Below are 12,137 nucleotides of genomic sequence, written 5' to 3' on the forward strand. Positions count from 1 at the left end.
AAAACTGTTGGTCCCTCACTCCCTCCATTAAAAATACAAATGGGTATTAAATATATAGATCAATTAAAACAGAACTGTTGGGAAAGATGGAAATTCTTGCAGTGAAGGTTAAAGGAAAACATGCTTCATTCATAGTACACTCAAGCACTGGAGTGAAGGACTTGAGTGTTGGCTTTTGGCTACAGTGAATGGATGGATTCAATTAGATCATTGGCCCTGTAAGGCTGCAAAGGTGTGAACGCATCGGCCAGTCTTCCCGCGGAGAAGATCGGAAGACGGCCAGTTTTACACCTAGCAGTAGATTCCCAGAGTTAAGAAATAAGCAACCGTTCTTGCTATACATAAACTATAGTTTTCGTAGATACATACTTAGTCTCATTGATACGTAATGAAATTATTCAGGGTAAGCTAGAGAAACAAAACGCTAATTAATGTTTTGTCGAGAACAAATATCTACCGATATTCTCCCCTACATTTATCTTTTGTCCTTGTTCTCTGGTACAGTCGGAGGAGGATGAGCTTATGGTCGAGAGTATCGTGCAGTGTTGATAACATTCGTGGCCCAGTAGCATCCTGGAAATGTGTTAATCAATGCAAGGACTAGGATCAGCTAGCTACCGCATGATTTAGTTAAACATCGGCATGACAAGCGTGGCTACATTTTTATTCTTACTGATCACTAGTCAACTATGTTGGTGGTTGGGCATGGGCATAAATTAACCCGTTAATAAGTCTCTTGCATGCGTCTTATAAATTAAACAGGTCGATATAGTTACACTTGTGTCTCTCGGTTGCTCCAAATGCGTGAGCAGAAGAGAAAACACACCAATCACGCTGGTATCTTTTGTTTCCTTGAACTAAGGGCGCCACACGTTCCAGTTTCTATTGATACAGTAAAAGATGTTAAAAAAATTCGCGTACAGTATTGGGAAGCTACAGTAATAAATTAAAAGAAACAAACAATAAACACCTGCGGCCAACGTACGTATTGAAAGACAAAAATTAACAAGCCCATACCAACAATGCTCAAACTTATTCATTACCAACCCACCATTGCCGTCCACCTCGCCGAAACAAACTGCACACACCGCATGTCTCGGCATGTGTCAGTAGTTACAACAATTCTATTATGCTTTCATGTAATATTCACTAAAAACTTGGACTTCTAAAACTTGCACAACAACTCTCCACAACAGAATGTACTAGAGACTAGTAATATTATTAGGAATAGTTTAAATATATTTTTGAATGTAAAACTTGCACAAAGCTCGCATATTTGATATATGTTTCTCTTCTGTTCTCAGCCGCTGTCATTTTCCACCACCAGCCGCTGTAGTTCGGGGACAACCCCTGGCAGCTCCCCAAGGCCTCCAATAAAATCCCTCCCAAAATATGCCACCGGCAGGGTTGCTTTCTCGCTCCTTTCCTCGCAACTCCGCTTGCCACTCCGATAACGTCCACACTCAAAAATTAATTGTCGATGAAATGTACCATGCCATTTCATTATTTTCATAATACAACTAGAGATACTCCTATTGCTCTCTAGTCCTATGCCACAGGACGCATAACAAAGGAAATTCCAAGAACGTCGACATGTACCAAGAACAAGTTCCCTGTCACATTGGCATACTGCCAATATAATTGCCAATGACTTGTATCATGTCCTACTTTCTATTTCCTTCTCACAAAGGGTTTTGAAACTATATCAACTAACTCTTCCTCCTAAGTCTACATTCATCTAGCATCCATCCATGAATATTCATTCAAAATTGTGCTTATGAGGAACTGCACTGCAGTTACTGTTGATTCGTACTATATATATGATAATCACCATGTATGATATATGCTGTGATGTTAGGAGCCATCACACTGTCATGCAAAATTCATGCACTACAAAAATCATTAAGAATGATCTCTCATTGTTTCAATTCTTCATGTTGTTGACAGTGTAGTTCGTACCACCAAAATCCTTGTCAGGAATCGTCATTAATTTCTCTGTGCTAGTTTGCTTCTGTTGTCAGGAAATGCCCAAATTTCACTAAAATATACCAACCAACTTAAGCAAACATAAAATGAATGGCAAAACCTGTCAACCACTCGCAAACAACACTCGGGAAATAGTAGCGAGGCCACGCCTCGTTGAATTATTTTCCCAACCTCCTTACCTACGTATAGCTTACCAGCTTCCTCTCGTTAGCAGCTGGCCGGAGATGGTGATCCGTCATAGTCGAAATATCGACATGCATATCTTGCAGAGTAATCCCAGCAGATCTTCGTGGTACAATAGCATTCGTGGAGCATGTTAGCCACTTCAAGTTAAGGTCAAGGATTAGCTAGCTGGCATTACATAATTTAGCTTAACAAGTTAACATCCAGATGCACGAGAAGCGTGTGACTACATTCTTATCATATCCTTGCCAATCACCAAGTCAAGTCTTGCTGAAAAGGACTAGGCATATATTCATCATGTCTCTTGCCAGTTCTTTTAAATTACACAGAAAATGCTCGTCCTATAAATTATTACACAGAAAATGCTCGTCCTATAAATTAAGCAGGTCGAGCTAGCTTAGTAGCGCGCACTCACTAGCTAGGACAGTCACCTGTAAGTTTCGTCTCTCCTGTTCGGCTGTTCCTCCTGCAGGGGCAAGCATAGAGAAGAAGCACAAATTGATCGAGCTTTTGCATCTGGTGGAGCTCAATGGCGTCCGAGAAATCCAATAGCAAGCCGTGGGAGTACACCCTGCGCAAGTACCTGCTGCTGATGGCCACGGTGGCGGCGGCGCTGACGTACGCCGCGGCGTTCAGCCCTCCGGGGGGAGTGTGGCAGGACACCGGCGACGGCCACCTCGCCGGCGACCCCATCATCCGGGACACCCACTACCGCCGGTACCTGGTGTTCTTCTACTGCAACGCCACCGCGTTCGCCTCGTCGCTCGTGGTCATCGTCCTCATCCTCCTCCTCTCCGTGCTGCACGAGAACTTCAAGGAGAACATCTGGCGGCGCACCACCCTCCTGCCCCTGCGGGTGGTCATGGTGCTCGACCTGCTCAGCCTCATGGGCGCCTACGCCGCCGGCACCTGCCGGGACGCGGTCACCACCGTGTACAGCTCGCTGCTCGTGGCCGCCGTCTTCGCCTACCTCATGGTCCAGACGGCACTGGCGTCGGCGTCGGCGCCGGAGAAGCGCGCCGCCGCCGACCCCGCCGCCACCAACGCCGACGCCGGCGACCGTGACCTGGTCGGCGAGCGGCCGCGCAAGGTCCTGATGCTGCTCGCGACGTTCGCGATCAGCGTCACGTACGTGTCCGGGCTGAGCACGCCCGGCGGCTTCTGGGACGGCAGCCAGCCCGGCCGCCGCGCCGGCGACGCCATCCTGGAGGATTACAACCGCGCCCGCCTGGTGGCGTTCTTCCTCGGCAACACCACGGCGTTCGTGGCGTCGCTGGTCATCATCCTGCTGCTCCTGGACAAGAAGCTGCGCTTCACCGCCAGCGTGCGCTCCGTCGAGCTCTACGGGTGCATCGTCGTCGCGCTGGTCGGGCTCGTCGTGGCGTACGCCGCCGGGAGCTGCAGGGACGCCGAGACCACGGCCTACGTCGTCGTCCTGGTCACTCTTGTCCTGGGATCCATGGTGTTCCTGCTAGGGCTTACTTTACCGGTAAGGAAAGAACTTTTGGAGGACGCGGACAAACATGATTTATCGGAAATATCGAACAAAATTCAAGTAAATGTAAACAGTTTTAATCAAAGTACAGATAAACACGGTGTTGTTTTTACCAGTGCCCACCGATAAAATTAGCGAAATTATCAGGTTTATCACTGACTTTTGGCCGAAAATTTCCCCTGCTTGCAGGTGGCTCTCGCTGCACGTGTCCTGGCAGCCATACGCAACGGCTGTCAACGGCTAGTAGGCATCTACGCAGCAGCATCGAAGTGTTTGCCCTGTCTCAGGCATCAAGCTAGAGAAAGGCATGCTGACAATGGCAGGTACGGTACAAGTAACCTCGTTCAGTTTTACGTATTGCTCTGGACGCAACATCAAGGCACAATGTTTTCTGACGTCGAATTGAAGATTAGGTTCCTTATGGAAAAATTTGCCCTATTTCTAGCCACGTGATTTGTGAGAAAGTTCATACTCACTTGGCGGCCTTCATCTTCTCCAGCGATGATGGCTCCAATTGCAGTTGTTGTGGCTACAAAGTCCGAACAGTATTGAGGGGCCAGGAGATGACAGTAATTAACTCGGGAGAGGCCCTAGAGCGTCTAACCTGTTCCCTCTCAGGCCTGTATAATTGACTATAGACGATTGACTATCATAACCCACGAAATTCATATCCTCTTCTATTCTTCTATTGTTTTCCAGTGTACAAAAAATAAAGGTGTGCCTAGCCTTAAGCATATCGGGGATGGGTGGGCCATCACCCTCTAGCGGGGCGTGCCTGTGGTAATACGCTATGACGTAGGGTGCTGACCTCACCTATCATGTTGCCTCTTGTATAAAGGTACTACTTCCAGGCTTGAGCTCATCAATGCCGGGTTTCATGGGTTTGAGGCCGGCGGGAGGGACTCCGGGTCCTCCCTCCAGCCTTGGGAGGTGCTCACCCCCAACCCTTCTTGTTCCTACCCAAAAATGGCTGCCATATGGGCACTTGACGATTGGGTTAAGACCTAAATCGGACCTCGTTCCCACTAGAAACAGAAACGGCCATGACCTCCCTCCCAAGGGAGGATCCCTGGGAAGAAGGGGTGCGAGTCTGAGAAGTTCAGGAAAGGGTATTCCTAGATCATGAGGCTGGAATTATTTCCTTTACTTTCCTCTCCTCTCAAACCTTGTGGCTGATCCTTTGGCACAATTTTGAAGCACATGCCCACTCACCCTGCAATACCAAAGCTTCTTGGCATGCTCCCAAAGAGCTTAGTGCTCAGCCGGAGCACCATGGACACGACATCACTCTAGGAACCGTGGACACCACGAACGATGTGGGCTCATCTAAGCCCTAATCCATCCATCAATTCATATAAGCCCTAGTCCATCAACTTGGGGGACAAGGTGGAGTAGTAGGCTGGATCGGGCAGAGGTGGTGGAGGAGATCGATCAGGGAGGAAGAGGATGGATGCGAAGCCAGCGTGCAGCGGAGGAGGAGGACAGGAGCGACGTGACGTGTTCAAGGGGGAGGAAGTCGAGGATGGGCCACACATTCATTCACAAGGAAGACGGCAATGGCATCAACAGGAGGGCACCAGGGACACCTGTGCTCGTAGATGAGGCCAATCGTATCGCGGTGGCGTGCATCCTGGGCGAAGATAGCAGTGGGGCACATCGAAGGACAACTATAAAGTGATGGGCTTTCCTTAACCACGTCTTGTTTTATAGTAGCTTGTATAAGAGCAGCTCAGTCTGTTTCAAAATCGAACCGTGGGCTGCTCCACAATCCGATGCCGACGCTGGAGACGGTGAACTGTAGTTTTGTTCGTGTTGCATGGATTCCAGCCACCAAACCAGGACTGGAGCTGCTCTAAAGTGATGGACTTAAATTAAAGCCTTAATTAGCGCTTGTCACTACTTCTAATTTCACATGAAGACATCTTGTGTAATGTGATGGATCCGACTAACTCTTTTTTTAAGCAACCAACTAATTTTTTATAGGCTAGTCTCAGTATACAATTTCGCTGCACTATTACCGAGACTAGAGACTAGGTAACTGTGCCTATTAAGTGTCATGGGGATAAAACTCCTCTCACATATGATGAAACTTCTTCTCTCTACTCATAAATACCTTGCCAAGTCAACAAAATTATTGATGTGACATGAAATTTAATGACCATGAAACTCTCACTGAGATTGGCTTTCATGTTCATCACCACATTATTGTTATTATTTCACTATATGGATCTGCAATAAATAAAATGTTGCTAGTAATATTCCATTACGATAAAATAATTTAATTCTGCTGCTTTGCTTCTATAAAACTTATCAGGGAGGAACAACTTAACGAATCGATGGAGAAGGCTCGCTCCCTCGTTCTACTGCTCGGCACCCTCGCAACGAGCGTCACTTACCAGGCGGGGCTGGACCCACCAGGCGGCGTCTGGCAGGACGACGGAGACGGCCACATGGCCGGCGACCCGATCCTCCTGACGACGAACCCCAGGCGGTACAAGGCATTCTACTACTTCAACTCCACCGCCTTCATGGCTTCCTTGGCCGCCATCGTCCTGGTCCAGAAGAGGTCCGCGCTCAAGCACGGCACGCTGGAGGCCGCCATGATCCTCGACCTCTTTGCCCTCATCGGCGCGTACGCCACCGGGAGCTGCCGGGACGTGGGAACATCCATCTACGTCATGGCAATGGCCGCTGGCGTCGTTGTCTACGTGGCGATCCATGTCGTCGTCTTCTTCACGCTCGGCCGCCACAAGGAGAGGAGTGGTGGCGGCGACGATGACGACATGGTCGAGAAGAGGCGCAAGCGACTGCTCGTCTTCGCCATCTTGGCGGCGACCATCACCTACCAGGCAGGGCTAACCCCGCCGAGCGGCTTCTGGCCTGAGGACGACGGCGTGCTCGGCCACCGCGCCGGCGAGCCGGTGCTCCTCTCCAATTACCCGCGCCGCTACAGGGCCTTCTTCTACAGCAACTCGCTGAGCTTCATGTCAGCCATCGCTCACATCCTGCTCCTCGTGCACCCGAGGCTGTACAGGCCGGCGATCCGGAGCTACGCGCTGTCCGTGTGCACGGCGGCGGGTCTGCTGGGTCTCATGGCCGCCTACGCCGCCGGAAGCACGCAGCATCTGAAGACGTCCATATACATATTCGTGCTGGCGTTCCTGGTTGTCGTGTTTCTAGCGGTGCTGCTCTTCGTAGGGAAGAAGATGATGACCGGCGACGTCGGAGATGAGCCCGCCACTGAATCAGGCGGTGCCGGCGGCGGAGGAGAGGAGACGGGAACAACCGACGCAGCCATCGAAGCAGGAGGAGATGGCGACAAAAAATGTAAGGACGAAAAGCACGCTAAGAGCAAGTACCTGATGCTGCTCGGCATCCTCATGGCGAGCGTGACCTACGCGGCCGGCCTGGAGCCGCCGGGCGGCGTGTGGCAGAGCGACGGCGAGGGCCACACCGCCGGGGACTCGGTGCTCCGCACCAACCGGAGGCTCCGGTACCTCTTCTTCTTCCACTGCAACTCCACCTCCTTCGTGGCGTCCATCCTCGTCGTCGTCCTCCTGCTGCCGCAGCGGCTCAAGCAGAGCGGCTGGTGGCTGACGGTGACCAACATGACGGTCGTGGTGAACCTATTCGGCCTCCTGGGCGCGCACGCCGCCGGCTCCAGCAGGGGGTGGGAGACGTCCGGGTACGCCGTCGCGCTCGTCGTCGCCGCGCTGGCCTTCGCCGTGGTGCATGCGCTGATGGCGTGCTTCACCAGGAGAGGAGGGACGACAAGCAATCCGCAGCCTGACACGAAGGAACAGGGAAGCGTTGGGCATCAGCCACTTGGAGCTTCAGTGTGATGATTTGCTGCCAGTCCTCAGTCGTGATGTACAAATTTATATGCATGTATAGTTTGTGTGGTTTTTTTTTTCACCTGTGCGCGCTCTTTCAGCCTGTCTGTTTCCTGGTTATTGTTACTTCTGCCAAGTCTTGTCTAGTTACTGTTTCGTCCCCTGTATAATTTTCTTAATTATACAGAAACGGTTACTGCTAAACTTAATTAATAGGCATGTAATGAATTTTCTTTCTATTATTCTGGCACCCCCAGTTTCTGAAAAAATAACTTTTAGTTAATTTTGTCTAAGCTCTATATTGTATCGTTGGATCATAAAGAAAATGGAATAATGCAGCTAATCCTCGTCAGCTTCCAGTTGTGGAAGAATTTTCATGTACACTTTGCGAAGCTGCAGAGAACCTTAAGCATTTTTGTGAACTACTTCTGCTCATGGCCATAGTCCTGAACCTTGCTAAGAAAATTATCTAATTTGTAAAATATTGTGATAGGGGATTGGTTATAAAAACATACTCAAGTTGTCGCAGGTACTAAGACAAGGGATTATATATCACCCTGCTGGATATGCTTTAGCAGAAATTATGAGTTTGGCAAGGGAGACGATTAAATTATATATATAACCCTGCAAGTGCGACACATTTGGGACGTGACTGGTTCTCGTATGCGGCCGGACGCGCACTAGAGCCACGCCGAGCATGGTCAGGATATGTGCGTGCAGACAATCAGGATCGGTTTGCCTGTTTCGCTGGGCCAGACTACATAATGACGGTGATCAGGATTGGCTAGCACTTTATTTTAATTATTATAAGTTGTTGTTTAATTTTATTAGGAGCATCATAATAAGGTTCAAACAATTTCGCAACGTGGACTGTAAATATAATATATTAATGAGCATTTGCTCAGCATAATTGGGAGGGAGATCAATATAATTTAAGATTGTATTGCATACTATGCTCGAAAAAATGATAAGTACAATTGACTTTATTTTTATTGAAAGATCCACAATAAGATGCAAATCTCGGTGTTTCTTGTCTTCTTCTTGTTATAGTTTGCGTCCCAATGTAGCAGTTATCAAGACCATTTGAGTATATGGATGCGCTGCAGGTCTGTCTTTTGGAATTCAACTGTGTAAATATCTGCATTTAAAATGGCATCTGTTAGTTCATCATCTCTAAATGAATAATTATTATTAACCAAGAGTTGTTCATATCATTGGCTGTAACGGTTCCACCACAGTGTATTCTTTGTTCTATGTGTCTCATGATTCATTGCTACGGAAAGCACATGCACCTTTACTGGTTGTGCAATCGATATTGCTAGTTGGGTACTGAAGGGAGCCTTTAGTACCGGGTCAAATAACCAGAACTGTATATATAAGCGTGAATAGTCTTTCTGGATGAGTAACCCTTCTCATTTTTGCAATTTCTGCATGAACAACAAATGAAACCGGACGGTTGTTGGATTCTGCTAGATGTAGAAAACCACGTAAGCCATTAATGTACTCTATGGAGCGTTTGTCTGCGTTGTACATCCATTGCTGATTCATCTATAAAGTTTTATCAAACCAAAGATATTCTGATCATCCATAGAATTATACATGAAACATAACAAACATGATACAAATACCATTAAACTCATGTTGCTGAAAGTTTAGATAGAAATACACAAATTTAAATTTCAAACTCAAACAACATGATACACTATGACAAACTCAAATGTTGCTGAAAGTTTAGATAGAAATACATAAATTTAAATTTCAGACCCAAACAATATGATATACTACGACAAACCATCCACTGAGTACTTATCAAATATTAAGGATTCAAAAGAAAAAAGTGCAATAAAATACTTAGTAATTAATGTTACCTTTTTTACACTTTCCATGCCAATCTTGAACTGCTATTTTCTTTTGGAAAAAATATCTTTGAAACAGTATAATCAGGTCTAAAAGTTGTCAAGTTGTACTCGGTCAGTCTAAACTGAAAAATCAATATTTGACCACATATTTTTTGAATTGATTTTGGTAGCTCCTTACTATCATGATCAACAGAGGTCAGCTGATTCATTAATTACCATTTGTGCTTCCTTGTCAAAAAGTACACAAGTTGCACCTTCTATTGGATCACTTATTTCAAGCTTAATTTTGAATCTGCAAACATTATTCTCCTATTAAAAATAGAAGTATTATAATAAGATTGTAAACTACTAAAGAATTTACCGTGCTTTAGGCTCGGCTCTCTTGTCACATTTATTGCAATATCTCAACCCAATCCAGAAAGGCAGTTCACTCAAATGAACACCTTCGCAAGCGCAAGCATAGGGTTTGGGGGAGGAATTTCATGGCCAATCAGTTTGAATCAGGTCCTTCATCTCAAAAAATGAGAGTCCTACATACCAGAATATAGGATCGAAAGTCACCATTATCACAAAAACTCTAGCTAACTCCTTGGCCTCAAACTTATAGGCTAGAACCTCTGCCAAAGTACTCGCGGCACTCTGATTTAAGGAAATTCTTGATGAGTTACGAGGCTGCAATATTATCAGTCGAAGGTGATGAGTCAGTCCTCGCAAAGTCTTTTATCATTGCAGCAGAAGATGCAACCACTTAGTGGTATTCATTATTGAATCCTGGGGTAATTCATTCTTGGGAAGATTTGAAGTTATGGATACTAGCAAATTTCCAGGGTTTTCAGAGGCCGAAATTGATGGAAAATGATTTATTTTGTTATAAGCAGAAAGATAAGGAACCATTGCAAGGCTATTTCAGGAGATTTGTACACTTGAGAGCGCAAGCTTCGAATGTGTTGGATTCAGTGGCCATCAGAGCAGCCATCATTAGCCTAAAGTTGGGGCAATGCCGATCCCATCTCATGCGAGAAATGCCAAAAACAATCCAAGCGTTGTACGAGGAATTCGAGAAGTACTGAGGTCTGATAATGACTATCGCATGTACATGGAGGAGCAATCTCAACAAAAGCAATCCACAATGCAGAACTCTAGCAACAACAAGGGTTGGGTCGATCCTAGAAACATTCCTACTCAACCAACCAGAACGGTATTTGGTGTCGAGGCAGGCAGTTAGCCAGAGCACCTTGAGCAGAATTCTGTTAACTCAAACAACCATTCCGCAAACAACTCAAGTGCACAGTCCCGTGGAAGATTCAGAGGTGGAAGAACTGGAGGAAGAGGAAGAGGCCGAGGCAGAGGCCAACCCTCTCAGCAGAGAAGAAAATTTCATTGCATCTTCCATGGGGGAAATTTTGATCATGGCTCCACATATTCCCAAACAAGAAGAGGATGGATGCAATACTTGAAGAAGAAACGAAACAAAAGGAGAGAATGAACTTAATCAATCACACATCTACATCTTGGGATGCGCAACCTTATTGCCCGGTTTACTCAGGAGTGAATTCGAGTACAATTCATGCTTCTACACTTGCAAGTTTAGGATCTACGCCAACTTTCAACTACCAGCCAAAACCTCCGTTCAACTACCAGCCAACTCAACCATTCAACTATCAGGCAACCTCTGCTTTCAATCAGCAACCAGTGTGACAGTCCCAATCTTTCCAAGCTCAGAACATAGGAAGAAGAGCTCCACATGAACACCCCATAATCCCACAACCACCACCATTTTCAGGAGCATCAGCACCTCCGCATCCTGCAAAGGTAGAGGGGCAGTCAGAGCAATCAGATCCATTGCCAACAAATCGGTATGATCATGCCAATCACTGGGGGATCAGCCATCGAATTTGAAAGCAAGAAGCAAAGAAGCAATTACTTTAGAGAAGTGGGCAACATATTTGTGGAAGGAAAAGTGAAAAATACCAAATGGTCTCACGTCCCAATCACTTTCACAGAGCAAGACATGCAACTCAAAAGCTACCCTCACAATGATGCCATGGTAATCAATGCAAACATCGCGAATTGGACCATTGGAAAAATCTTGGTAGATAATGGCTCATCCGCAGGCACCATGTTCATTAGCACCTTCGACGAGATGAAACTAAACATGAATCTGTTGCAACCTCCAGACACGCCACTGTATGGTTTTGGAGGAAAATTAATTCATGCATTGGGAAAGATTTCTTTACCGGTCTTGTTCGGGACTTCAAATTGCAAGAACAGAGTACATATCATTTGACGTGGTGGAAATGTATTACCCATATTTAGGAATTTTTTATAGAGGTTCCTGAACAAATTTGAAGTGGCAATTCATCAGACTTATCTGTGTATGAAAATGGCTGCGTTACACGATGTTATCACCATATTTGGAAATCAAAGTGACAGAAGAAACATAGAAAGTGGAAGAACCCGGGGACAAAGGAATGTAAATGTGCTTAAGGTAGAGAATCAAGCAAAGAAGATTCTCAAGGAGCCTAAATGAGATAAAGAGAAAGTAAATATTGAGAAAAATTGTGATACCAAAAGAGTCTTACTGGATGACATGGTATTTGGCTAGGAAGTTATTATTGGGACTGATCTCAATCTTGAGGAAAGGAAATTGGTCGAATTCCTATGCAAAAATAAGGATCTATTTGCATGGTCCGAAAATGACCTTGTGGGGGTTAATAGAAATATCATTGAACATAAGATGAGTATAGAGAAAGCAATAAGACCAAAGAAACAGAAGCTGAG

General features: G+C 46.1%; 1 protein-coding gene across 1 annotated transcript; it reads left to right on the top strand.

The window, feature by feature from the left end:
* The first annotated feature begins 2,585 nt into the window (after window positions 1–2,585).
* Window positions 2,586–7,739, top strand: LOC101760618. Its single transcript, XM_004956067.3, has 3 exons — window positions 2,586–3,658; window positions 3,854–3,987; window positions 5,979–7,739. Exons 1-3 carry the CDS (start codon window positions 2,699–2,701, stop codon window positions 7,504–7,506), a joined length of 2,622 nt encoding a protein of 873 aa, XP_004956124.1. The 5' UTR covers window positions 2,586–2,698; the 3' UTR covers window positions 7,507–7,739.
* The last annotated feature ends 4,398 nt before the right edge of the window (window positions 7,740–12,137 follow it).

The sequence above is a fragment of the Setaria italica genome, chromosome II, assembly GCF_000263155.2.
Source record: "Setaria italica strain Yugu1 chromosome II, Setaria_italica_v2.0, whole genome shotgun sequence".
NCBI classification, from domain to species: Eukaryota; Viridiplantae; Streptophyta; class Magnoliopsida; order Poales; family Poaceae; genus Setaria; species Setaria italica.

Excerpts from the sequence above, each read along its gene's own strand:
- LOC101760618 (XM_004956067.3), top strand. The coding sequence starts at position 2,699 with ATGGCGTCCGAGAAATCCAATAGCAAGCCGTGGGAGTACACCCTGCGC. Across the intron at positions 3,659-3,853 it reads TGCTAGGGCTTACTTTACCG|GTGGCTCTCGCTGCACGTGT; the intron begins GTAAGGAAAGAA and ends CCCTGCTTGCAG. Across the intron at positions 3,988-5,978 it reads AGGCATGCTGACAATGGCAG|GGAGGAACAACTTAACGAAT; the intron begins GTACGGTACAAG and ends AAAACTTATCAG.